The sequence below is a fragment of the Bison bison genome, unplaced genomic scaffold (genome assembly GCF_000754665.1).
Source record: "Bison bison bison isolate TAMUID 2011002044 unplaced genomic scaffold, Bison_UMD1.0 scf7180017864254, whole genome shotgun sequence".
In the NCBI taxonomy this organism is placed as follows: domain Eukaryota; kingdom Metazoa; phylum Chordata; class Mammalia; order Artiodactyla; family Bovidae; genus Bison; species Bison bison.
In genome coordinates, this window is record NW_011494826.1 from 7267763 (window position 1) to 7280507 (window position 12745).

A 12745-nucleotide genomic window follows, 5' to 3' on the forward strand; every position below is an offset into this window, starting at 1 on the left:
GATTTCTTCAGAACAACAGAAAGGTGATGTTAGAGGCAATCTGTCAAGCAGTGAGAACAGAAGACTCCTTCCCCTCTGTGTTTTCTTCTGCTTTAGAAACTATGTAGTCTCTCCCAGGTGGGTAATCTGTGCCTTTCGGGTTAGATTACTGTGGAGAGGGGCCATGTGCAAGGTGGATGGGGATACCGAGAGTGATGATGGAAACAGCAAGAGCAGCTCAGACAAATGCTGAGGCATGTTGCCGTGGGCATCCTACTCTTTTTTACCTGCAGGAAGAGGCCAGCCAGCAGCAGCAGAACAGGCAGGGAAATGGAAGGAGTCCTGAATAGGGCATGTGCTTCCATGTCAGTCCTTCCACCTCCCCGGATAACAGTTAAAAACATGCTCCCATCTAATGGGTACACACAGATTCCCAGTCCTCAGATCATGAATGATGCAGGAATTGGGTAGAAGCAGATAGAACTAAGGATAAATTTGTCCTTAGTGGTTGGGAGGTCATTTGAAAATTGCTTCAACAGCATGCACTAGGAAATTTGAAACCAACTTTTGGGCAAGTTATCTGAACCCCAGCTATGAAATACTCAAGAGAAGGCCACCAGTAGCACCCTGTTCCAAGGATCTGGTGAGAAAGTACCCCAGGAAAAGGGTTCACCATCTGCTTAGTTCCAAAGATGAAGTTTTTGTTTTTTTAACCAAAAAGGACCAGTGGGACCATCTTTTCTAGAAGAAAAGGGATGGTAAAACAGCAAAAGCTGCGTCAGTGACTTTTTTATTGTGTTTTTACAGGAAGGAATGAGGTAATAGTCTTGTGGGGAGAAAACCTGATGGAGAATTCAAGTGGTCCCTTTAAAAAGTGAGAAATAGGCAGGAGGTATCTGACAGCACCGCTGCTGCTGCTAAGTCACTTCAGTCGTGTCCGACTCTGTGCGACCCCATAGACAGCAGCCCACCAGGCTCCTCCGTCCATGGGATTTTCAAGGCAGGAGCACTGGAGTGGGGTGCCATCGCCTTCTCCGATCTGACAGCACTAGGTAAGCTGAAAAGTGGGTGGGAGTCAGTAGAGTGGAAGCCGCTCAGTTGTGAGGGCACATTAATACCTCCAGGTCCATATCAGCTTGTTCACCATCTGCCCCCTGGGGCATGGCTTTTTAGCATTTACTTTATGACTTCAGGAGACACCTAGATTTTGAGGAAGGGGCTCTCCTGCCCTACCCAGCAACTTATTTCCCTAAATTTAAAACATTATCAGGAAGACATGTAGAGCATAGTAGATGGCTCTTGATTTTAATAACAGAGGGGCAAGTGGTTTGGAAGGTAGTAGATGGGAGAGAAACATCTCCCAACCAAAGGATGATTAATAATGATAGAAACGGCGTATCTTCTGCATCGGTAATGTATTCAATAATAGTTGCCGTCAGAGTAGGAAGTACCATGCCTAGCACCCTGGACTCGCACCCTAATGGTGCACCTATTTTCTGGCTTAGGGATACCGGTACTGGCTTACGTTGGAAGTTCTGCTGCATTGATGGCCTTGGAGAAAAAGTCTGCTGAGGCCTGGAAAGCTCTTGACCAAGACCTTTAATGCCCAAAACATATGTGCATTAATCTTTTAGAAGCACTCACCTATAGCAGTGCTGTCCAGTGTAATATTTATTGTAGCCCACATATGTGATTCTAAATTTTCTGGTAGTCTCATTAAAAAGGTAAGAAGACATAGGTAAAATGTATAATACAGCTTAATTCAGGATACCCCCAAATACTATTTCATCTAATTAGCATGAAAAATATTAAACAGCGGTGGGTGGGAGGCTGTAGGAGGGTTCATTTATATTCTCGCCCTGGGCCACAAAAACTGGGGAGGGCTTACCCCTTTATTTACACTTAAACCCTCCTTGAATTCACTCTTTTCTGGGGTGTGTCCACAGTCCTGTTGAGAAGGTATGCAATAAAGAGCCTCAGCAGAGCACACATTGGAAGCCTGAAGAGCGACTACTGACCTGGGAAAAGATGGTGTGAGAGGTCCCAGCTTAGATGCCAGGGCAGCCAGAGCACTGTCTCTGCTTAGAAGAATCAGTTCAGGCTGGGGTGGAAGAATTGTTCGTGGCAGGCCCCACACCCTGCAGCAGAACCGTGCCTGGCTACTCATACAGGAGGCTTGGTGAGGAAGAGCAGAGGTCATCAGTGGCTCTGTCCCAGAAGGGTCCTGTCCATCCCTGCCTTCCCATTGGGCTGTAAGTATGCAGTTACAGATGGGCCGTTTCCCCTCCTAATGGATAGGGCACTAAGAGATACAGCTTTGCTCTGCATTTTACTGATTGGCAAATAATCAATTTTGAAGCTGGTTTTGAATCTTCTATCAACCTCTTCATGCTACTTAACAGACATCTAAAAATACCAGTTAGTAAAGCAGTTTTATTCTCTGATGGGGGTGGTAGGGAAGGTGGATGTAAAGGAGGGAAATAATTAAAGTAGCACAAGTGATTCTGCCCAAGTTAATTAGGGGACGTGATCTGCTCATCACTCAGCAAGCACAAGCCCTCTTAGAGGACTTGCACGTTTCCCACCACTGTGCCTGGTACGTATCCTTCTCTACTGGTGGGAGATGGACGTGCAGGACTTCATTTCAGCTGTATGCCATTTTCTCCGTAAATGCTGACTTCTGAACCTAATCCCTGCTGGGTTTTGTCATTCCAAAAAGAAAAGCAAAACATTTAAGTAGAGGTTTCTAATTTTAAACTTTTATAGCTTCCAAAGAATCTTAATCCAAAAAGAATTTGAGACAACGGGTCCCAAAACTAGTTTGTTCTGAGGTCTGTTCTCTACTAAGTGAAGAGATGAGGGGCCTTTGAGAGGGTAAGGTTTCACTTTGCACCTCAGTCAGAGGAGCGCCATGTCTCAACCAGGGTGGTTGCAGCAGAGAAGATGGCATCTCTCTGCTCCCACTCCCTTCCCAACTGCCAATTTTAGTGGCTCTGCTCCTTTAAAATTATGTATGTATGTGTCAGTCACTCAGTCGTGTGCGACTTTTTGTGACCCCAGGGACTACAGCCTGCCGGGCTTTTCTGACCATGGAATTCTCCAGGCAAGACTGGAGTGGGTTGCCATTCCTTTCTCCAGGGGATCTTCTCACCCCAGGGATCAAACCCAGGTCTCCTACATTGCAGGCAGATTCTTTACCATCTGAGATACTGAATAATACCAGGTCAAGCAAACCACCTAGAATAGGTGTTACTGCCTAACTGGGTTTTGCTTAAACCAGTTAGAGGTATATACACCGGAAGTCCCCCAAGGGTTCATAACCACAGTGATGTTTGCTCTTCCCATGAGGTTACGCAGACACCGACTATGGCCACACACTTTGGTGCATGTCATAGAAGGGACTGCACGTTTCCCGTGAAGGTCCTTTTGCCAGTCACGGAGATTGCAGCACTAGCTTGTCTGAACCCAAAGCAACACCTGGGATAGAAACTGTCAGATTCCCTGAGTGCCAGTTGCTGTACATGGCAGAGAACGCCTTTATGTAAACACAACATGGTACCTGACAGTAAGGGCTCGGTAACACCAGCTCTGGCTACTGGTGCAGTCTATGGTACAGCAGGATTTTGGCACAGACAGGCTTCAGTCATTTTGAGGTAGGCTGTGGGAGGTAGGAGAGGAAGAATAGCCAGTCTGCTGAGTAAAGAAGGAATAGAGGCTATTAAAGCAGTAGGAAAAAAGAAAAATGCCCAGGAAGACCCACATAATAAAAAAATTGAGGCCAGTTCATAAAGGTTAGCAGGGAGGCCCTGACAAGTCCGAGTTAGAAGGGTGGTTGGAGAGAGTCCAGGAAGGGGAACTCCGAGATCAAGCTTAACTCTCAACTCACAGCCTTCTGCAGTCGGGAAGCCCAAAGGAACTTGCTGCCAGGGAAAACATGACAAAGCCCAGATCATGCCAAACACAGCTGACAGTCACCCAGCAAGACTGCAAGGGCTGCTACAGAAGTGACCCTCACCAAGAAAGTTCCCTGGGACCAGCTGTGGCCAAAGGAAAAGATCCTCCCAGGTCCCTTCATCCCTCTTGATGTTTCTCATACTAGGAGTTACAGTAGAGCACAGTCAGAGCTGGCCAGCACCCCTTACATCAACATGATGACTAAAGAGGTATAAACATTTTTATGACATTTGTGTGTACTGGGTGTGAGGCCTTGAGGGAGGGCACGGCCAAGCTGCCCTCCACGAGCCCCGAGTGGAGTTGCAGAGCAAGGTCCAGACACAGAAGAGGCAGTAGAGAGGTACTACCAGGCGAACCAGCTGGGCAGGACAGGGTGGGGCTGCCAAAGAGATGCCCCCTGGTGCTGCACAGAGTTGTCAGTGCTAGGGCAGGGGACGTGCTCAGCTGTGAATGAGCCTTCTACGTGGCCATATTAATGCCAGAGTCACCTTGACAAGGCCTGAAAAAAATGTTTAACCTTGGCCATCTTGCCCTTTGCTTTCTGGATTTTCTCTCAAACGGTGAAGTAACGGGTGGGAGAGAGCTGCTAGGCCAAGTATTTCAGGCCCTCCCTCTGAGCAAAAGCTGAAGGGGTAAGTTTTCTTCATTTGGGTCCCCACGGGGGCGCAGTTGGGGTGAGCCTAGGGTCCTCATGCCCACATTATTTCCTTTCTTATGAGTCTTAAGATTCTACAGTCAGGCAGGGAGCACTGCAGTGCTGGAGAAGTGAGAAGTGAACCGGTTTCCCCAGCTTGGCACTAGGGGGCTCTGAAGCACAGCATCTCTCCTAAGGGGAAAAGCTACACTTGTCCAGAAGCGAAGACCAGGGAGGAGGCGCCCTCTGATGCCACCTGCCAAAGTTCTCTTATCATTCACACAGACAACCCTGGGAACTGGGTCTTGCATTGGGTTCAAAAAGGGTCATCAATGATTTCTGAGGACCTGAAGAACTGCGTGCCAAGATGGGGTTGGGCCTCCTTCTTGTCTTCTGCTGTCACTCCAGGCCCTCACACTCACAGCTTTGTATCCCACATGAAAACGAGATCCAGGATGACTGACCTGGGAGAAGCACCCTGGGCACATGCAGAACCAGCGCCAGTAACAGTGAAAGCTGACACACACTAAGCCCTTTCCGCACACCAAACTGTATGAAGTCCTGCGAGAGCACATCTGCTTTACTCCTGAATCAGGAGTAAAACAAACCTATCACATCGGGAAGGTACACTGAGATGGCCGCTTCAGAGCACACCACAGGGAGGACAAGTACTGGAACTTCAGCCCTGGGGGTGGAAAGCACTCGCCCTTACGTCGGCCCGGGTGTCACGGGAAGGACACCACCACCCTGAGGGGGAAGTCCACCTCCACGGCCTCGTCGGTCCTGTCACAGAAGGGCTCCAGCCGAGCGTGTCGGAGGTATCACAACATGCCTGCTTGCTCAGGGTCCAGAGACTTCCTAGTTTTAGTTTCCCCTTTTCAGGGAGGTGCAGCTACTGCCCAAGGGTAAGGGCAGAAAGCCGCTCTGTGGCCACACCAACTCCACCACAGGTGAACCTGGCTTCCTCGACTCCAGCCTTGCCCCCTCTGCTTGGCAGTCCTGGCCAAAGCTTTACTCCACCCTCACATCCTTCTCCTAAGGGACCAGCGCAGTCTTCATTCATCACTGCCATCGGCCCTGCCCCCGGAACGCTCACCAGTGCTTCCTGACAGCCAGGAGCTGATGCAGCTGCAAGGCTTTGTTGGTGACTACTCAATTCAAGCCAACCTAGCTTGCGGGTCCTCCACAGAAGCTTTCTGGGGCCAGATACTTTCCAGCCCCACCAAGCATTACATGAACACAGGTCTGAATATATCCTCACTGACTTCTAAACAATTAACTCATCATGCATAGATAAGAATGCCTCATCCAATAGGAAATAGACAGTCCTGGGCAGACGAATGCAAAGAAGTGTTAAAGGTTTGTAAAAATGTCAGCCCATACTGTTAAGTGAAGGCCTCTTTCCAGTGGTAGAAGAGAATTCTCTCTCCCCCTCCCAACAACTCAGTGTTTAAAAAAAAGTCTTGGGACTGAGTTTACAATATCTCTAATACTACCTCAAAAAAGAAAACAAATCTGCAAAACTCAGGTTCCACTTAAGATGCATGTTTTTATTGAAGTTAAAAAAATTTGTAACCAGACAGAAAGAGAATAGACAAAAATGTTATAATCTGACTATATAATATTCTCTCATTCTTGGTGAATCACTAAAATATAACAAAAGATTGTTCTCTATGCTAATTTTTAAGGTTGTCCAGTTAAACCATTATTTGGTATCCTTTCAACAGGTTAACCTCTTAACTATTTAGAGTTTCTTCTCAGAAACATTCATATATTATACAGAAAACATTCATAGTTTATTTGGGAAACATTCATATTTTATACAGGATGTACAAATTTGAGATGAGACCCCCCCCAGCCCAAAAAAAAAAAAACCAACCCACACGATTGTAGCTGCAACACTATCCTAGCTGCATTGTGGTGATTATGTTCAGTCTGCATCCACTATTTACAACTGGATTTTAATGTTGTTATTTACAGAGGGGCCAAAAGCACTCATCTAAAGTAAAGGCGCTCGGGTTTAATGTGCACTTTCATAGCCCTAGGAAAACACAACCATTATATACACTGTAAACGCCACAGGGCATGAAATCCACCTCCAATCACAACATCAACCTCACAGATCGCGCATACAAGGTCTAAGTAAGGTGCCTGACTTCTCCTTTGTAAGCATACTTTTCATCCAAGAGTACTGCTATTCTTTTCATAGGACACTATTCACTTATTTCAAATACGGGGCCAGTGCTCCAAACATTCTCGGAACCCCTTTTTGGGGACTGCCTGCATAGTCTGTGATGAACTCTGCTGAACGTTCTTTTGATGGTGGCAAGTCTTCGTCCTCAAGGATTTGATTTGGGAAAACAGGCATAGTTATTCACAGCCAGGTGAATCAAACCGTGGGATACAACCCTGAATCAAACGTGAGGCACCACTATAAAATGATGAGACCAGTTTTCTTACATGGATCATAAATTCAGAGATTTAAGATGCCTGAGCAATGGCGGTCCTGACAGAGTAGCAGAGATTCTCCTGGAGTGATGACTCTGAGAGGCAACACTCACTGAAACGGTGTATCTAGGTGGTGGTTTGCAGTTTTTGAAATCGGTCTGCTGCCTCGCACATACATTTTAATACTCCTCTTCAGTTTCAGTCCCTTTCGCTTTCTTATGGATTGCCCGATTAAAGCTATGGCAAGCAGGGACCCAGTGATTGTCATGGAGCCCCAGCTTACAGCCAGGGAAGCCCTTCTGGGACCGGTGGCAGCACATCCAGTACCCCGGCCCGTAGGGCAGCGCCTGGCAGTAGGGCTTGGGGTGCCACCGGCACAGGGACACATCCCCTTTCACATATTTTTTCTTGCACTGCTTGCACGGATCCTCTCTGTAGCGTGGATCCCGAACCCAGCGAGAATCTGCTGGCCTGATATTGTAATATTCAATGATAAACTTGAAATAGCAGCAGGTACATTTAAGAGCCACTAAACTCTTAGTAGGAAGTAACCTGAAGATTTTCACCATGATGTGGTGGGGCAGAAAAGCCATATACTGCTGAGGCTCTAAAAGCTGTTGGATTTTAAACCTGGTCTCCAGAAAGTCATGTGACACCTGCTTCTTCCAGCTGGATGCCTCAAGCATTGGTAATGTACTTTCCACAGGAGAGGCCAGTGGGACAAACGAATCAACCGAGACGCTTTTTTCCTCAGGTGCACTGTCACCTTCAGCAGCCTCTTCAAGCTGACTGGCCTCGGAAGACTCTTCTGTTGTGCTTTCATCTGACTGGGAGTGGCCTGATGAGTGCTGACCAGATGGCAAAAAAAACAACATCCCTGGAAGTGGGTCTTCACAGGACTCCGAACTGGAAGACTGGTCTCTCTCTACCTTGGACACAGTGATACTAATGCACAGAGATTCTCTTTTGCGCTGATCGGGATTTCGGTTAGCAAGCGGCACAAGCTCTTCACTAATGCCATCAACAGCATCTGTGGGCAGTTCAATGGCTTGGGGACAGGTGAGAGGAGGAAGAGGTGGCCCAACAAGTTCCTCTGTCATTTCCACATCGTGCCTGTTGCTGCTTTTCATGGCAGTCTGCTGATCTGGCTCGAACTCTGCACTGTCTGTGTGCAAACTCATGCCTGCCGGCACCGAGGGGCAGCCTCGAGGCGCGCCGTCCCAGGCCTGGTCTCCCTGAGGAGAACAACGGTCAGCTCTTAAGGGGCTGCAGCCCACAGATACAGACCCCACAGTTTTCACCTGAGTGTCAGGAACCTCCAAGGCGCCTTTGTCTGCTTTGCTTTCCTCAGCCTGGGTGCCATTCACAAGCAGCACGCGGCCCACATTGCGGCGAAAGCTGTTATTCCTCGAGAGGCTCCCGGGCTCCCGCTGGCTCTGCCGCTTCAGGCACTCGGACTCCAGCCTGGCTACCATGTCGAGGACACGGACAGGCTCGCTCTGTGTTTCACCAACCTCAGGATTTCTCCTTTCTGCAGGTTCTTCACACGCTCCTGGGGCGGACAAAGGCTCGGGGTTTGGGGGTGCACCTCTGGATTGCCCGGAAAACCGCACCACAGCAGGTGAGTTAGTGCAGGTTTTTGCACAACTGGCTAGCAGAGCGCTGGCTCTTTGCTCGAGGAAGGCCACCATCTGTATGACCGATAGAGGCCTCCCGGCATACACGCCGTCCCCGCCGTCACTCACGTAATGCACAGAACAGTGCTCGATGCCACATGCAAAAGGCTCAGGCTGGTAGCATCTGCTGTTGACCTCCTTCATCCTTTCTAACTGTATCTTGGCTTTTTTAAGATCCCCTGATTTTTTCCTTCTTTTAGTAGCTCTCCCATCAATATCCCAGGAGCTTTTTATTTTCATAGATCCTATTCTGTTACTGCACTGGTGGGCTGCAAAGAATGCTATCTTTTCCTTGGTATTTCCCGGTTTCACAACAGCCCAGATATCGAGCGGCCCTTCCCCTTCTTCACCCTGGTGGATTGTTGCAGATGGGGCATTCTTCTTGGTTTTAACATTCAAGCTGCTCTCTTCAGGACTCTTCCCACTCATACTGCACAGAACATTTGGAGAAAGGATTCCAAAAGGCTTTCGAGATGATGCTTTACCAAGAGAGGCTGAAGGAAAGACACTTGATTTCATACACCTAGCTTTGCATTCTTCATCACTGATAGCCTGTTGGTGGCTCATAGGAGTTCTCAGAGTTCCCGTGCCGATTTCCAGAGGTTGCCCTTTCTTCTGGAGTTTCCAGTATGGCTTAAGGTGCATAACAGAGGTTCTACAAGAAGGAAATACACATTTGATTAACAGTCTGATTTTATTTTTAGAAAAGCTTTTTTTAAAAAAACTTATACTCACATGGTTCTAGCAAGTAAAAGAAACATTATCTTTCAGTTCACTAAATCTCTACCAATTCTCATTTCCACTAGTTTTTCATATACAAATCAAGAATAACAAAAGCAAAAACAACTACTTTCCATGGTTTACATGCTGGAAAATAAATTTCAGACTGAGTGACTAAAGGAATTTCAGACCGGCATTATTTAATTCTATACATAAAATTAGTACTTTAAATGTAAAGAAATTTGAACTTACTAAAGACACTTAAGTATAAGACACAGTATAGAAGAAACAATAGGATAAAAGAAGCCCATCCACAATCCCTGGTATATTAATGCTTTTCTAAGTCACCATAACTAGCATTTTATTGATTGCAAAACAGTCTATTAGAATTGTTATATTGCTTTCTAAGCTATTCTTACTGTTGAATATTTTAGACATCTATAACTAACAATCTATCTGTATAACCTCTTAACTGTCAGATTTTCTGCAGATAAAATACAAAGTCCACAATCTTCATTAATTCACTGATTCAGGAAAAAAGTTCCTGTTTCGTTCCCTGAGCAGGGGTGGAGATGGGAACCATTTTATAAATTACAAAGATAATTACATTCAGAGGTACATGTTCTAGTCCTTGTCATATCACTAATTAGCTAGACAGGGTGATTTTACCTTGGGTAAGTCACTTCCTTTCCAGGTCTGAGTTGAAATGTTAACTGAGGGATTGGGATACTAGTCTAGTCAAAGCTATGATTTCTCCAGTAGTCACGTATGGATGTGAGAATTGGACTCTAAAGAAAGCTGAGTGCTGAAGAATCGATGCTTTTGAACTGTGGTGTTGGAGAAGACTCTTGAGAGTCCCTTCAACTGCAAGGAGATCCAACCACTCCATCCTAAAGGAAATCAGTCCTGAATATTCATTGGAAGGACTGATGGTGAAGCTGAAACTCCAATACTTTGGCCACCTGATGCGAAGAACTGACTCATTTGAAAAGACCCTGATGCTGGGAAAGGTTGAAGGTGGGAGGACAAAGGGACTACAGAGGATGAGATGGTTGGATGGCATCACCAACTCAATGGACATGCGTTTGAGTAAGCTCCAGGAGTTGGTGATGGACAGGAAAGCCTGGTGTGCTGCAGTCCATGGGGTCGCAAAGAGTTGGACATGACTGAGCTGAACTGGGATACTAGATTATTTAATGATTTTTGTTAGTTTGTATGTCAAGATATCCCACTGCTACACAGAACACCTTGGATTGAGAAAAACAAGTCTTGTTGGGATGCCTGGTCTCCCACATTTGGACCTATAGCCCAAAATGAACACCCACAGTCACAGATTGGTGGGAGTGAGGCAAGGGCTTTCACGGGTCTAAGCATGCAGGCTCTCAACCCACTCTTGTTCCTCGGGATACAGTCTAAGACACACACATGGGGCAGTCGGGCACATCCCTTTCTCATTCACTCCGTAACAGTTACCCAGGCCTGCACTGTGGCAGCCTTCAAAGTGATTGCTTTCAGATAGCAGTTTTATCCATCAAGAATCAAAGTGATTATCCAGAACAGATTTACCTTTCATTTCATATTTAATTCCTAGAGTCCAGTCTCAGCTAAAAGAAGAAATATGGATATGAATATCTTCCAGCTAAGTAAAGAGAAACCTTACGTTTAAGGCACACAAAGTAAAGATACCCCTGAAACAGAGCGCGGCCGAGAGAAGCTGCCCCACGTCCGAGGTCAGGGGTAGCGGCCGAGAGTGCCAGGCTGCGACGGCGCAGGAATGGCCGAGAGGCGCTACCCAAGTCCGAGGTCAGGGGCGGCGGCTGGGAGGAGCTACCCCGTGTCCAAGGTCAGGGGCAGCGGCCAAGAGGAGCTACCCAAGTCCAAGGTCAGGGGCAGCAGCCAGGAGGAGCTACCCAAAACCCGAGGCCAGGGGCGGCGGCTGGGAGGAGCAACCCCACGCCAGAGACCAGGGGCAGCTGCCGGGAGGACCAACCCCACATCCAAGGAGCCGTGGCTGCGCGGGCGCAGGAGGGCCTAGAAGAGCTATCCCACATTGAAGGTCAGGAAGGACGGTGGTGAGGAGATACCCCTCGTCCAAGGTAAGGAGCAACGGCTGCGCTTTGCTGAAACAGCTGTGAAGAGATACCCCACGCCCAAGGTAAGAGAAACCCAAGTAAGATGGTAGGTGTTGCAAGAGGGCATCAGAGGGCAAACACACTGAAACCATACTCACAGAAAACTAGTCAATCTAATCACACTAGGACCACAGCCTTGTCTAACTCAATGAAACTAAGCCATGCCCGTGGGGCAACCCAAGACGGTCAGGTCATGGTGGAGAGATCTGACAGAATGTGGTCCACTGGAGAAGGGAATGGCAAACCACTTCAGTATTCTTGCCTTGAGAACCCCATGAACAGTATGAAAAGGCAAAATGATAGGATACTGAAAGAGAAACTCCCCAGGTCAGTAGGTGCCCAATATGCTACTGCAGATCAGTGGAGAAATAACTCCAGAAAGAATGAAGGGATGGAGCCAAAGCAAAAACAATATCCAACTGTGGATGTGACTGGTGATAGAAGCAAGGTCCAATGCTGTAAAGAGCAATATTGCATAGGAACCTGGAATGTCAGGTCCATGAATCAAGGCAAATTGGAAGTGGTCAAACAGGAGATGGCAAGAGTGAATGTCGACATTATAGGAATCAGCAAACTGAAATGGACTGGAATGGGTGAATTTAACTCAGATGACCATTATATCTACTACTGCGGGCAGGAATCCCTCAGAAGAAATGGAGTAGCCATCATGGTCAACAAAAGAGTCCAAAATGCAGTACTTGGATGCAATCTCAAAAACGACAGAATGATCTTTGTTCATTTCCAAGGCAAACCATTCAATATCACAGTAATCCAAGTCTATGCCTCAACCAGTAACGCTGAAGAAACTGAAGGTGAACGGTTCTATGAAGACCTACAAGACCTTTTAGAACTAACACCCAAAAAAGAGTCCTTTTCATTATAGGGAACTGGAATGCAAAAGTAGGAAGTCAAGAAACACCTGGAGTAACAGGCAAATTTGGCCTTGGAATACGGAATGAAGCAGGGCAAAGACTAATAGAGTCTTGCGAAGAAAATGCACTGGTCATAGCAAACACCCTCTTCCAACAACACAAGAGAAGACTCTATACATGGACATCACCAGATGGTCAACACCAAAATCAGACTGATTATATTCTTTGCAGCCAAAGATGGAGAAGCTCTATACAGTCAACAAAAACAAGACCAGGAGCTGATTGTGGCTCAGATCATGAACTCCTTATTGCCAAATTCAGACTTAAATT

At 47.0% G+C, this 12745-nt stretch overlaps 1 protein-coding gene across 4 annotated transcripts in view; it reads right to left on the reverse strand.

The window, feature by feature from the left end:
- Positions 1 to 6094: 6094 nt before the first annotated feature.
- Positions 6095 to 12745, reverse strand: part of FBXO34 (F-box protein 34) — a 97505-nt gene continuing 90854 nt past the window's right edge. For all 4 annotated transcript variants that reach the window (XM_010847707.1, XM_010847706.1, XM_010847709.1 and 1 more), the window contains one exon: positions 6095 to 9346. In XM_010847707.1, coding sequence (XP_010846009.1) covers positions 7195 to 9336 — 2142 coding nt within the window. In that variant the 5' untranslated portion in view covers positions 9337 to 9346 and the 3' untranslated portion in view covers positions 6095 to 7194. The remainder of the gene's footprint in view (positions 9347 to 12745) is intronic.